The 12296-nt window shown below is 35.0% G+C and overlaps 2 protein-coding genes across 5 annotated transcripts; both read right to left on the bottom strand.

Moving 5' to 3' along the window:
• Nucleotides 1–756: 756 nt before the first annotated feature.
• On the bottom strand, nucleotides 757–2501 carry LOC143913395 (uncharacterized). Of its 4 annotated transcripts, none has more exons than XM_077433137.1 (3): nucleotides 2051–2501; nucleotides 1556–1961; nucleotides 757–1250 (listed from the first exon to the last, which is right to left on the bottom strand). In XM_077433137.1, the coding sequence occupies exons 1-3, from the start codon at nucleotides 2402–2404 to the stop codon at nucleotides 1237–1239; spliced, it is 774 nt and encodes a 257-aa protein (XP_077289263.1). In that variant the 5' UTR covers nucleotides 2405–2501; the 3' UTR covers nucleotides 757–1236. The 4 variants fall into 4 exon arrangements, with proteins under 4 accessions (XP_077289263.1, XP_077289261.1, XP_077289262.1 ...); XM_077433135.1 differs by having other exon boundaries at nucleotides 1533–1961; nucleotides 2051–2489; XM_077433136.1 differs by having other exon boundaries at nucleotides 757–1247; nucleotides 1533–1961; nucleotides 2051–2489.
• Nucleotides 2502–3268: 767 nt separating this feature from the next.
• On the bottom strand, nucleotides 3269–10070 carry LOC143913394 (uncharacterized). Its single transcript, XM_077433134.1, has 3 exons — nucleotides 9579–10070; nucleotides 7293–8059; nucleotides 3269–6197 (listed from the first exon to the last, which is right to left on the bottom strand). Exons 1-3 carry the CDS (start codon nucleotides 9715–9717, stop codon nucleotides 5682–5684), a joined length of 1422 nt encoding a protein of 473 aa, XP_077289260.1. The 5' UTR covers nucleotides 9718–10070; the 3' UTR covers nucleotides 3269–5681.
• Nucleotides 10071–12296: the final 2226 nt, after the last annotated feature.

The following is a 12296-nucleotide window of genomic DNA, read 5'->3' as shown; positions in this document are numbered from 1 at the left end:
GATCTTTCGACCTAAGATCTTTCGATTTTCGATCTTTGTCTTCCGATATTTGGATTTTCGGGCGTTTCACTTTCGGTCCCGTGAGGGAGACCGGTTTATTTTATGTTGAGCAATAGTGACGACTTGGAACTACCCTGTAATGTCACTATGGCAAAATTGTAAAATATATAAATGAATATGTAGATCAGGGCTACTTAACTCGTCGTCGCCACATATTTATGTCTTTTTTCTACCAGCTAGACCAGTGGTTTATTAACCAGGGAAACAAACGATATTGTTACGTATACTAAAAAGAGCCGCCGAGTAATTGCGATCGGATTAGGCCGGGTAGCGTCTTGAGAGACCGTGTGACCGGTGTAAGTGGTTTTAAGGATTAGCGACAGGCTAAGTGCAAGTAAGCTAAACAATGATTGCACTTCCCAGAATTGACCTGTTCCGTGGGAGCGAATGTCGTGGGAAGACATATCCGTACGTGACCATAACAATAGGTAAACAAATTAGACGTCGAAGATGTCCTGAGTGATCTATCCCTTATAAGGCGATACTTAGGCGATATCATGGCATTCTGGACTGAGCACTGCCAGTGCGTGTATCTCCTTAATCATCAATAAATGCTGTGAGACGACTGTTGGCCTTTTACTTACACCCCTACGCAACAATATTATGGGCACATATTAAACTATTTGAGACAATTTTCTTTTGAGACGTCTGTATGTATTACAAAGTTTTTTGCATCACAAAAAAAGAATACTCTTTGGATGAATACAACATTTTAATAACGAATTTTTTAATTCATATACACAATTTTGGGCACATATTAAACTATTTGAGACAGTTCTCTATTGAGACGTCTGTATCACAAAGTTTTTTGCGTCAAAATAAAAAGAACATTCTTTGGATGAATACAACATTTTAATACTGAATTACTTACAAAACCGAATTTTTTGATACATATACACAATTTTCTATCAAGAAACTTCAAATGTCAACGGAATATCGAGTGTTTTAATAATAACTGTAGTGGTAGGTAGTAGATTAACAATGTGACCATTATTTACAGTTTTTAGTATTAAATTTATTGCTATCTTTTGTTGGTCCTTGACCATATTGTTTATATTAAAAATCATAATTTTCATGTAATCAGAAAATTCCCTTATTCTTTTTGCAAACTTAACAGAGTAATGGCTGCTCTTTATTCCTGTACTAGAACCGAGAAAGGGAGAAGAAGTTGTTTCTTCACTGCCATTCTTCTGAAAGCAATAAAACATTTTAAATTGTAAAAAAAAATATTAACATCATTTTTAAAAATTAAAACTGATTTTTTAACATTGCGGTGACTTCAAATCTTATATGTACTATTAAACGAAAAATTCATGTAAGCATATCGACTTTATTGTAAAAACTGAGCCATCAATTTTAATGAAACTTATGTACTACTAAAAAAACAACAACACATTTTTTACGACGTTTCATAAAAGGCATCATCCGTGTTTAGCTTACATAAAAGATCTGACAACATTAGCAGTTCTTACCTTTACTTTACGACAGAAACTACCTGCAAATTCAGCATCTCTTCTTCCTTCCGGTTGTTCCGGCGATTTCGATTCACATTTTAGCCGAGGCGACGATTGAGATAAAGCCTGCAGTCTTATATCGTTTAAATAGTTTTGAATGTGTTGTTGGGCTTGCAGGGCCATGAACAATGGCATGTTTTTGAGTTGAGCTCCAATATGTCGTCCGAAAATCTGAAATTCGTTTTCCACTTGCAGAGTATTTAACGAATCGCTAACTCCTTTCAACTGTGCTAAAACAGATTGGTATTCTTGAACTTTTCTTCTTTTATTTGGAAAACTGGCAGATTCAGTGTTAATTGTCGGTGCTATCACATCTGAACAAACTGTGTAAGTAGCTGCCACCGGATGAAATAGTTCTTCATTAGCAACAATGTCTTCATCGGTAGTCTAAAAAAACGATACAAATAATTGATTTCATTCTACATGCATTACATCTTAATTACATTACAACAATAAAAATCCACAACAATACGAACTCTATTATTACTAGTTTGGGGCTTTTTAAAAGTGGCTGCTACTAATTTAACCGCTTTGTCCAACGTTGCATACCATTTCAACGATGGTATGTACAATGAACCAGTGCCGGATTTTTTCGCATCCTTAACTTTTTTTAGCTCTTGCGAATACGTCGAGCGTATGTTTTTGATTTTCTTTACAATCTCTTTCGGTCCAAATCCTTCAATGCCCATGACATCTTCGATCTCGGCATAAGCGGCCTGACGAGCTTGTTTGCTTTTATATTCTTCAGTTCTCGCATCCCACAAGCACTCGTGTTTCACGTATTCGGTAACAAATTTCATTGTCACATCTTCCGACCACCTTACCGACATTGTATATGCATGAATTTGGTTTTTGGAACGTGAAACCGAAATAATTATCGCACGGAACGCGACCGACACCCTACAACTAACGCACTCGACTAAATCATTCCGTATACGTATACATACACACATTTAGTTGCTGTGCGAGTCAAGTGGGCGAGTGGTGGGAGAAGGTTAGTACCCTGTGCCCCCCGTTCTCACGAAATCGAATCGACAGTATAAAATCTCGTTCACGCAGAATCACTATATACACATTATTTCTATGTAAAATATATAGAATATTGCAATTTTTATTACAATCGGGTCAAAATCATTGTAATTTCAAACTGTCAATGTTTATATCATATACATATATATATACTAGGGTTGTGCCCGTTGATTTTATCGGTTGGTTTCGGAAAGGAATTGATACACGAATTAAAATTAAGGGGTCTACCTCACGGCACCGAATGTGAAAAGGTCGAAAAAGCAAATATCGGAAGGCAAAGATCGAAAATCGAAAGATCTTAAATCGAAAAATCAAAAAAAAGGGTGCATGGTAAACGGTACTATGTATATATTATATATATATATATATATATATATATATATATATATATATATATATATATATATATATATATCAGTGGCATACGGTGAAATTATCTCTCTTTTTGTCATACAGCCTTGTTTAATGTGCGCGCGCAGGATACGGGAGGAAAAGCCTGTTCCTCTTGTTCCTGTTGTATCCTGCTCGCGCAAATTAAGTGAGGATGTATGAGGGGAGGAGAGAGGCCTTACACCCAATGACGCCCTCGGATAATGTTTTCTAAACACCCTTAGAAAAAAAATATAAAAAATTGATTACCATCCTCCTTCTTTTCTTTCTTTCTTGCTTCCTTGCTACACAGAGAAATGTTATATTAATAGAGGTGGCTTTAGGCGTCATATTGTTGTCAAGTGATGATTGTCCACAAACAATCCTGAATAATTTTAGCATCAGTCGTATTTGATGCTTGGTGCTCGACGTATGTCCGATAAAAACTTCTGTGTTTGTTTATATTACTCGCAAGATGGGCAAGCATCGGTAAAAATTGCACAATGCATTCAAAAACACACAATAAACAATATGGGATACATTTTTATAAGTAAATTGATCCGATTGTATTCTGTGCGTTGTAGCGTATTTATAGAGACGTACCGCGTAATATTGACAACAATTATTTATTCGTAAGGGCCCTTCTATTATTATTACATTTCTCTGTTGCTACAGTTTCAGACAGTGTCAGCAAAAGCATAGCAACCCAAATGTTTCGATATAATTCTTGTAAATTATGCTGTTTTATAAAATTCAATACAAAGAGTGGACTAATTTTACTATGAATTTTTTTTGAAAGGAAGGCTTTTAAATTGATAAGTTCATTGCTAATAATATCAGATTTTGAATTCGCAGTGATCTTAATTTGAAGATCGGCTCTTTCTAGTAGATTATTTACAAAATACAAAAAACCCCACATCTTTGAATACTGTTTCAAACTGTTCGATACTTTGAAACTGTTCGAATCTATGAAAATTTTTTTAGGAATATAATTCCTCGTAATCGATATATTGATGCTGAAAATAGTGTAAACAATCTTTGTCGAATATCAAAAAAAGTTTGCTATGTTACAGAAGATTGCACAACGTCGTATAACACAAGATTTAAATTGTGGCTGTCACAGGGATACGTTAATTATAATACAAAAGGGAATGCGCCTACACTCAATTAATAGAATTTTCCTAGTACAAATGTTCGAGTTTAGAGAGTAGAGGCGCCTTTGGCTCTATAATCTAAAATTTTGTAGAGCCTTTGGTGCTCTAATTTAAAATTTTAAAGCGCTTTTGGGGCATCGAGCGGAACCCTAACTTATTTGAAGCCCTCAGACACGTCCCGACCCAGCCCCCCCTTAAAACTTGTATTGATGTTGTATATAAATATAATTTAAGGTAATTTATAGTGCGCGTATTACTCTATCGCAGATCCAACCCGTTCACCCGTTCGAAACGGTGAATGAATGTGTGTACGCTTCCGCCCAGCGCATCTGACGCTGACGTCACCCGTTCCAAGTCAGGAGCTCAATATCAGGTGCACATGTCAGACGCTCAGGTTCTCACTTCCCCGCTACCCCACGTCTCCTCGACATGATCGGTCGTCACACGCATAGCGTATACTCCTAGTATTGTAAACTTCGTTTTTTTGAGATCTTCATACTTGGCGACGCATCGGCCACATACATACCCACGAACATAAGTTACGTCCGTTTTTACATATATAATCTAGTATGTGATAGCTTATCACTGATAATTCCACGATTTGGCTGAATTGAATCATAAGCTTCATTCATATTTTTACAGAGCAGTTTAGTAACTCTTCAATATAACGTAACCATTTTTTTAAATACCGTGGACAAAAACTGTTAATTCTTTACATTATCCCTTTTCAAAACCATCCGTTGATATTTCAACAGGCAAAGCAATAATAGAAAATAAAAGTCAATTGTCATATAAAAAGATGACCACCCAATATTATATAGCTGTAACAATATTTACTAATCGGAATCAAAATTCCTACGATACATGAAATTATCAATTTTCAGTCTCAAGTATGAAAAAAGTTCTTTCGTTGTTTTATAAATTGTATTGAAGGGATTTAAACGATTTCTTACTACTAGGAACTTTTGAGAAATGTGGAAAGGTGAATAAAATAACAAATCTATAAAAATATTTATAGAATCAAAACATTTTGGGCATTAATTATGTATACTTAAATCATAGTGAGATCAACGGATATTGTTATATTTTGAGAAATTGTGATGTCAATGTTAAATACTTGTATGTTTCAAAAATATTTAAACAAATGAGACAAGTTTATGAAATAAATATGAAATTATCAATGTCCATAAGTAAATATAAGGCATTCTTTCTACCCCATCTGTATGTTTCCGTCGTTGAGGTGCGGGTTTCACGTCCTTTTATTAATACTTTTACACTATCTGGTAACTACTAGTGTTGTGATTAGCTATCACTTTAAGATTTTTAGTAATTGGTGACTCGTTCAAAAGTTTAATGTATTTATTCTATCAGACTCATCCATTTCTCATATTATACCGTAAGTGTGTAAATCATTGATAGAAGAACTAAAAGAGTACGTAAAGGCAACTAACCATGTATTTATAATAATATCCAAAATTTTATTTATTTACAATTTTTCAACAATTTGTTACAATTAGATTCAAGGGAGGTCCTTGTGAATTAATGATACCACAAGCTATTGATCAATATATTCTTCTTTGATTCCAATGCTGTCAACACTTGTGGATATGTTTTCGGCTTGAGTGTTGGTGTCGGTTCTGTCAGAATTTGGAGAATAGTTTGAGAATTGAGGTTGAATGTTGGTTCTTTCAGAAACTGGGGAGTAGCTCACGGTATACAGTTCTTTGTTTGGGGACATATCGTCTGAATACCTGGAAGAATAATTACTATACGACGAAGTAGGTCTTAACATCTTAATGTCAGCTTCGTAAAGTAGTTGAGAAATTTTAAATTCATTTTCCACTCGTGTACCCTTATCGTAACTGCACAGTTTTTGTGCGACATGTTCTCCGAAACTGTAATATAAATTTCTCTGCTTGTTATTATCTATTATTTGCCTTGATTTTTCTAATAATGTAGGCTCTGCGTCTCTCAGTTTTACATCAAATTTCCTCTTCTTTTTTGATGGGGTCAAACTATAGTTCTCTTCTTCAGTGTTCACATTTTCTTCAGTTTTAATAGTCTCGGCTATCTGAAAATAAATAAATAAAATGTATATGTTAATTATGTTTCTTTTTTATTTTCTATATAGATATGTACCGACAAATGAACAAGAGTGGAAAAAATGTACCAAGGACCTCAACAACCTTTATAATTTTCGATACTGTCTTGGAGCGATGGATGGCAAGCAAATTGCAATAATATGCCTACCAAATACTGGAAGTAAATACTTTAATAATTATAAAGTATGTTGTTTTATGTAATATACAACAATAGAAATTGAGTTGGAACATATATAATACGTTGTATTGCTTGGCTTGCACTTATTTGCATAATTTTATGCAAATGTGAGGTTAAAAGCCAAATAAGCTACTGAAAGCATTTGTGAAACATTAAAGCATTTTGTTGGTTTAAGCAGTTTAAAAGCGGTGACAGGAATTTAAAAGACAAGCCGAAATCAGGAATTGATAACGAAGTGGAATTATATCGGTATCGGAATCGGAATTGAAATCAGAATAGAAATCGGAATCAAAATTGGAACCAGGAACCGAAGCTGAACTAGGAATTGGAAATCGGAATCAGGAACCAGATTTGAAATCGGAATCGGGAATCGGTATCGAATTTTTTTAATGGGAAAGAAATGGTATAATAGCCTCGCTAAAAAAGATTACCGTAACGTATTTTTTATATGGCGTGACGTAAGCAATTTCGATTAACACTGATAAAAAGGCCTTTCGAATAATCGATGCTAGTCTATCGGTCTAATTCGTTGAATTCAAATATACATATTTACGTCACAGCTAAAACACTGTCAACAAAATGTACGTCAGGAGGCGAAAGCCGTGTCGTCATAACCCAACTGGTAACGTGGTTACCAACGCACATTTCCTTGACTACACAATGGCGCTTCAAACTTTCGCCTTGGTAAAATCGTAATTACGAATATTATTATTAAGGGTTTTTTTTCCCGTTTTCTTTTCACGGTAAGCTTCCCGGACATGCATACAACAAATCCTGAAAGTTCCACCGTAATCGGAATAGACATTCATTTTTACTAGCCTCTTCTTACTTCACTTCTTATATATACAGATAATAATAATAATCTGGTTTGTGTCCCAGGATTTACCTCTAGAATACTTTGAGATTCGTTGTAAGTTTCTGTATCAGGGATATTGTCGATTTGGTGTTGAACATTATGAGAGGCAATCTGAACTTGCTGGAATTGAATATTCTGAGGTCGTGGTCTTGGAGTACTATGGGGCTCAATTAATTGTTTATTTATATCATAAGTTTTAGATGATCTTGTTTTCTTTGATACTGTTGCAGTTTGTCCTGTAGATGATGTCGAATTTCTTGCGAAATTTTCGTATTCTGCATTTGATAATATTGCAAAAATTTTATTTTTTGTCTTCAATTGCAGGTCTGGAGGTAAGGCTATAACGGAATCAGCCATAGCTTTAAAAAATGAGTGTATGGAGTTTATGGATTCCATTGTCGGTATAGTTGTAGCTGGCCGTGAATCCAAATAATTTTGTAGAACGCTGGATACTGATGAATTTTGTGCCAGTTGTGTTTGATTATTTTTCATTGCATTAATATTTGATGATATCGATGAAGAAATTAGAGGTGGGTTAACTGGTTCAGGAAAGACTGTCATTAGATCGGGAAGAGAATTTTCGTTAGTAATATTCTCATCTCTCGTAATTGTTTCATTGATTTCAATGTTACTCTTCGGAGCTCTTTCCTGAAGATACGGTCGTAAGAATTCCATTTGATTTTCGTATTTCCATTTTTTATTTTTATTAGGACCGTCTCCGCCCTTAAATTTGCGTCTTTTTACATTTCTATGATAGCCATCTCTCAAAATTTTCCATTTCTCTTTGCAGATAGTATCTGAAAATAAAAATATTTAATTTAATTATTTTGGTTGTTTAAGGTTCTTGGCTAATGGCGATTCATTCAAAACAATCGCAGAATCTTTTCGTTTGTGATATACAGGTTTTTCATTCGAAATTGACATTGAAAAGGTGTCAATTTGAAATGAAAAATGTTTAATTTTAAATGAAAAAAAGGGTCAATTTTAAATGAAAAAGGATCAATTTGGAATGAAAAACTTATACAACTGTGCAAGAGATCATATATATATATACTACATGTGCAGCGTTGTGGGAAGAGTTATCCAAGATAGTAATGTTCACACCAGATGAAGAGAAATGGGAGAAAATTGGAAAAGAATTTTCCAAACTGTACTTACATATATTGATATTTCCTCGCCACCAACAAGTGGCTCACTGTCAGAGAAATGTTATATTAATAGAAGTGGCTTTAGGCGTCATATTGTTGTCAAGTGACGACTGTCCACAGACAATCCAAAATAATTTTAGCATCAGTCGTATTTGATGCTTGGTGCTCGACGTATGTCCGATAAATACTTCTCTGTTTGTTTATATTACTCGCAAGATTGGCAATCATCGGTAAAAATTGCACAATGCATTCAAAAACACACAATAAACAACATGGGATACATTTTTATAAGTAAATTGATCCGATTGTATTCCGTGCGTTGTAGCGCATTTATAACAATTATTATTGACAACAATTATTTATTCGTAAGGGCTATTCTATTATTAATATATTTCTCTGCTCACTGTATATTAATTAAAAGAAGTTTTTTTCTATAGTGTTGCTCGCTCTAGTGAATGCAGATGTTGATGATCTGGAAAAGATCTGAAATCCATAACTGCCGAGTATTCGACGTTGTAAGAATTACATTTTAACAATAATGAAGAAGATGGAACTACATAGTTTTGGAAAAATACATTCAATAATAGACTTCTTTTGTTTATTTTATATTGTCGCAAGATATAACAGAGAGTCTAAACACACCTTTACAAAACTCAAAATCCTCGGCGGTAGTTATCTAGGGTTTGTTTGGATTAGCTACAATTTTTATACCTGTTTTCTATTAAATTTATAAATAATTCTAGTTAGAAACGTTGGCGAAATTTTCAGCGTGGCGGGCTTTCAACAGAAAAGACGTCAACACTCAAAGGGTTGAGGTCTGACCGCACTAGGCAGCATTGCACTGCAGCGAAGCAGTGCGGCCAAATATTGTTTTTACATACCTCCTTTACGTTTCACATGGCTTTCGTGTTAGTGGTCATTTTTATCTCTTATCCGATCGTTTTCATACTTTGCGATATTGGTCATTTTGGTCATCAATATACGTTAATGTATCGTCTGCCATTACGTTGGAGATAAAATATTGTATACAACGCGTTTTTATAAAATTGTATGAGATAGAACGCACTACGAGTAGCGCGACACTGCGCGTCAAAGTTGCCTTTTTGTTCCAACTCTGATGTGCCAAAATAAAAATCTTGTACACAGAAAAAATACAAAATTTACTTACGCTTCACTCCCATTTCCTTGCCAATTCCTTTCCAAATGTTGTTTTTCCTGATACCATTCATATAATTTTCATTTTGAATGTCATATAACTCAGGATATAGACTTATAACTAGAATTAACTTTTCCTCATCGAACTCCATTTTGACAAACACTCTCGTTTCGGGCACGTGATTTGAATTACGTGGGGTGCTGCGTCATTTGCTAGACCACGCTTGCGGCAGCGAACTGCGCGGCGCATCAGATTTGCTCGAAGGGTTCGAACTCACTGGGCGGAACTGCACTGCAGCAGAGCGGCGCGTCACTGAGCGGCCAAATATTGTTTTTATGAAATTTAATGAGATAGAGCGCACAACGTGGCAGAACTGAGCGGCGCGGCACGACACTGCGCGTCAAAGTTGCGTCTCACTCTGACGCGCCTCGCCGCTTCACTGCAGTGCGGTTCTCCCCCTCCCATTGAATTCAGTCTCATTCAAGCAAAAGTTGGCCGCGCTGTGCCGATGCGATACAGTTCCGCTCCGCTGCAGTGCAGTTCCGCCTAGTGCAGTCTCTGTAATTTAGGGCTGCCATACGTCCCGGTAGACCGGGACATGTCCCAGTTTATAGATGGGAACAATTTAAATGTCCATTTTATAAAATAAATGTTCATTTAAATAAAAATTTGTACATTAAAAAAAGTTTCTGTACATTACAAAAAAATTGTGTGCATTTCTAAATGACGGATACATATTGCCAGTGGTGTCACCCTAATGGTTTCCATGAGTTTCCGGAAACCCGTTGTTAAAAATCAAAAGTTTCCGGAAACCCGTTATTTAATCTAATAATTCTTGTCAAAAATTAAACAAATCTTGAAAATTTCATGAACTCATGTAATAGTGCCTAGGACGAAAATAAATGTATATATTATATGTACATATATATTTTCAAAATAATTTTATTGAAAAAAAGTTGGAAACCCGTTGTTCCAAAATTGGGGTGACACCACTGCATATTGCATTAGAAACTTTGTTTTGATCATTGAAAAAAATATTTGCTACTTAAAAAAGCGCATGTTTACGAACTGTTAACGACCAGCGCTTCTCGCTACTGGATTCCTTCTTTGTTACTTTTCGACCTTCGACACCTACGACCTTGGCTTCGACTCCACGACCTGACATCATCATTCATATTCATACGTAATACCAATACGTAAACAAAAGTAAACACTTTTGGCAGTTGACAGTTGTCAATAGCGGAAGACTGCAACGTTACAACTTTTGTATCTATTCTAATGCTAAAATCTATTTTTTGAATGATCGTCTCATATTTTATAATGGTCCAAAATATTTTATTCGATGCACAATACGAGATTGTTTAATGCACCGAGAATAATGCAAATTTTTAATGCACAAACATATTTTTAAAGATAAAAAGTATTTTTCTCAATGTACAGTTAAATCGCAAACATTCCAAAATATGCCGGTCGACATCTCGACAATTATGGCAGCTAAGGCTTCCAATCCCGGGATCCCGGTGTTATCTGGTACCGTGAATCCCGGTGCTGAAACTAGTCTGAATACCGGGATTACGGTGCTGGAAAAATTTCTTCAAAAATATTATTTTTACAAAAATTATAAAGAAAAAACAGCAATCACAGTCATAGTTCATTTGTTTTCTCTGACCCATTTTGGCGCCGGCTTGCCGTTCCCACGAAATGGTATCAACGGCCTGTATTGTGTCGCAGATTTTATGCTCAACTGCAATGATATTTGTAGTATATTTTAACAGATTCGAACTCAGAATCGATCACTGATCACGTTTTCACGTGTATCTGTGTGCCTGAGTGAGTGTCTGTATATGTTTCTGTACGTTAGTGTATTTTGGGGATTTTTTGAACACCATTCGTCCTATGGAACTGAAACTTAGTATCGGTTACTGAACTTATTATCGATACGAGGTCAATTTTTTTCAAATTTTCAAGTTGACCGTAAATGGTACCTCCCATTATAGGTGTTCTCTTTTTTACTAACCTCTTTTCAGCTTGCTTTCGATTTTTTCGTCTGACAATATTTGGGTTCTTATCCACACTCTTTTGTTTAGATGAATAATTACTAGACGGTACAAATTATTTGTAAAAAACGAATCAATGAATCAAAGTGATGTTTTTTCCTTTATTTGATTACATTAAAGGATGTCTTTTATTTAATCTTAGCAATCTAGAAATGGATGCGAACCTAAAATTTAAAGAATGTAGCCACACTCTCAAAATAAGAACGCCAATATGAGTAGTATTTTTTGCGTGAAACATCGGGAGAGTTCGCAAAATGCAATTGAACGGTTTTGAAATATGAAAATATGCAATTGAACGTTTTTTTCCTTTTTTTTTAATACATTTGATTTTTCGGCTCTAGCCGGGATCCCGGGATTGGAAATTCCTAGCACCGCAATCCCGGTGCTGAAGTAATCTTCTGGGATTGAAAGCACTAATGGCAGTCCTACTGTAATTGCGACGAAAAGCCTGTTTAGCTATTTATTTATATCACATGTTTTTTTAAATTTATATTAAATAATATATTAAAATAATCACTAATTTAATTTATTTTTTCACATTTTATTCCCATTTAAGAAAAAGTGGTTGTATATAAATGACACTAAATAACACAAATTTTGTGCCAACGATTTTTAGTCTCCATTTTAGGCAGTTTTCCAAAACTGTTACAGAGAGACAAAATGTGCATCGTTG

Source organism: Arctopsyche grandis, chromosome 6 (genome assembly GCF_051622035.1).
Source record: "Arctopsyche grandis isolate Sample6627 chromosome 6, ASM5162203v2, whole genome shotgun sequence".
In the NCBI taxonomy this organism is placed as follows: domain Eukaryota; kingdom Metazoa; phylum Arthropoda; class Insecta; order Trichoptera; family Hydropsychidae; genus Arctopsyche; species Arctopsyche grandis.
The sequence above is the reverse complement of the archived record's forward strand: the minus strand, read 5'-3'. Positions and strand labels throughout refer to the sequence as shown.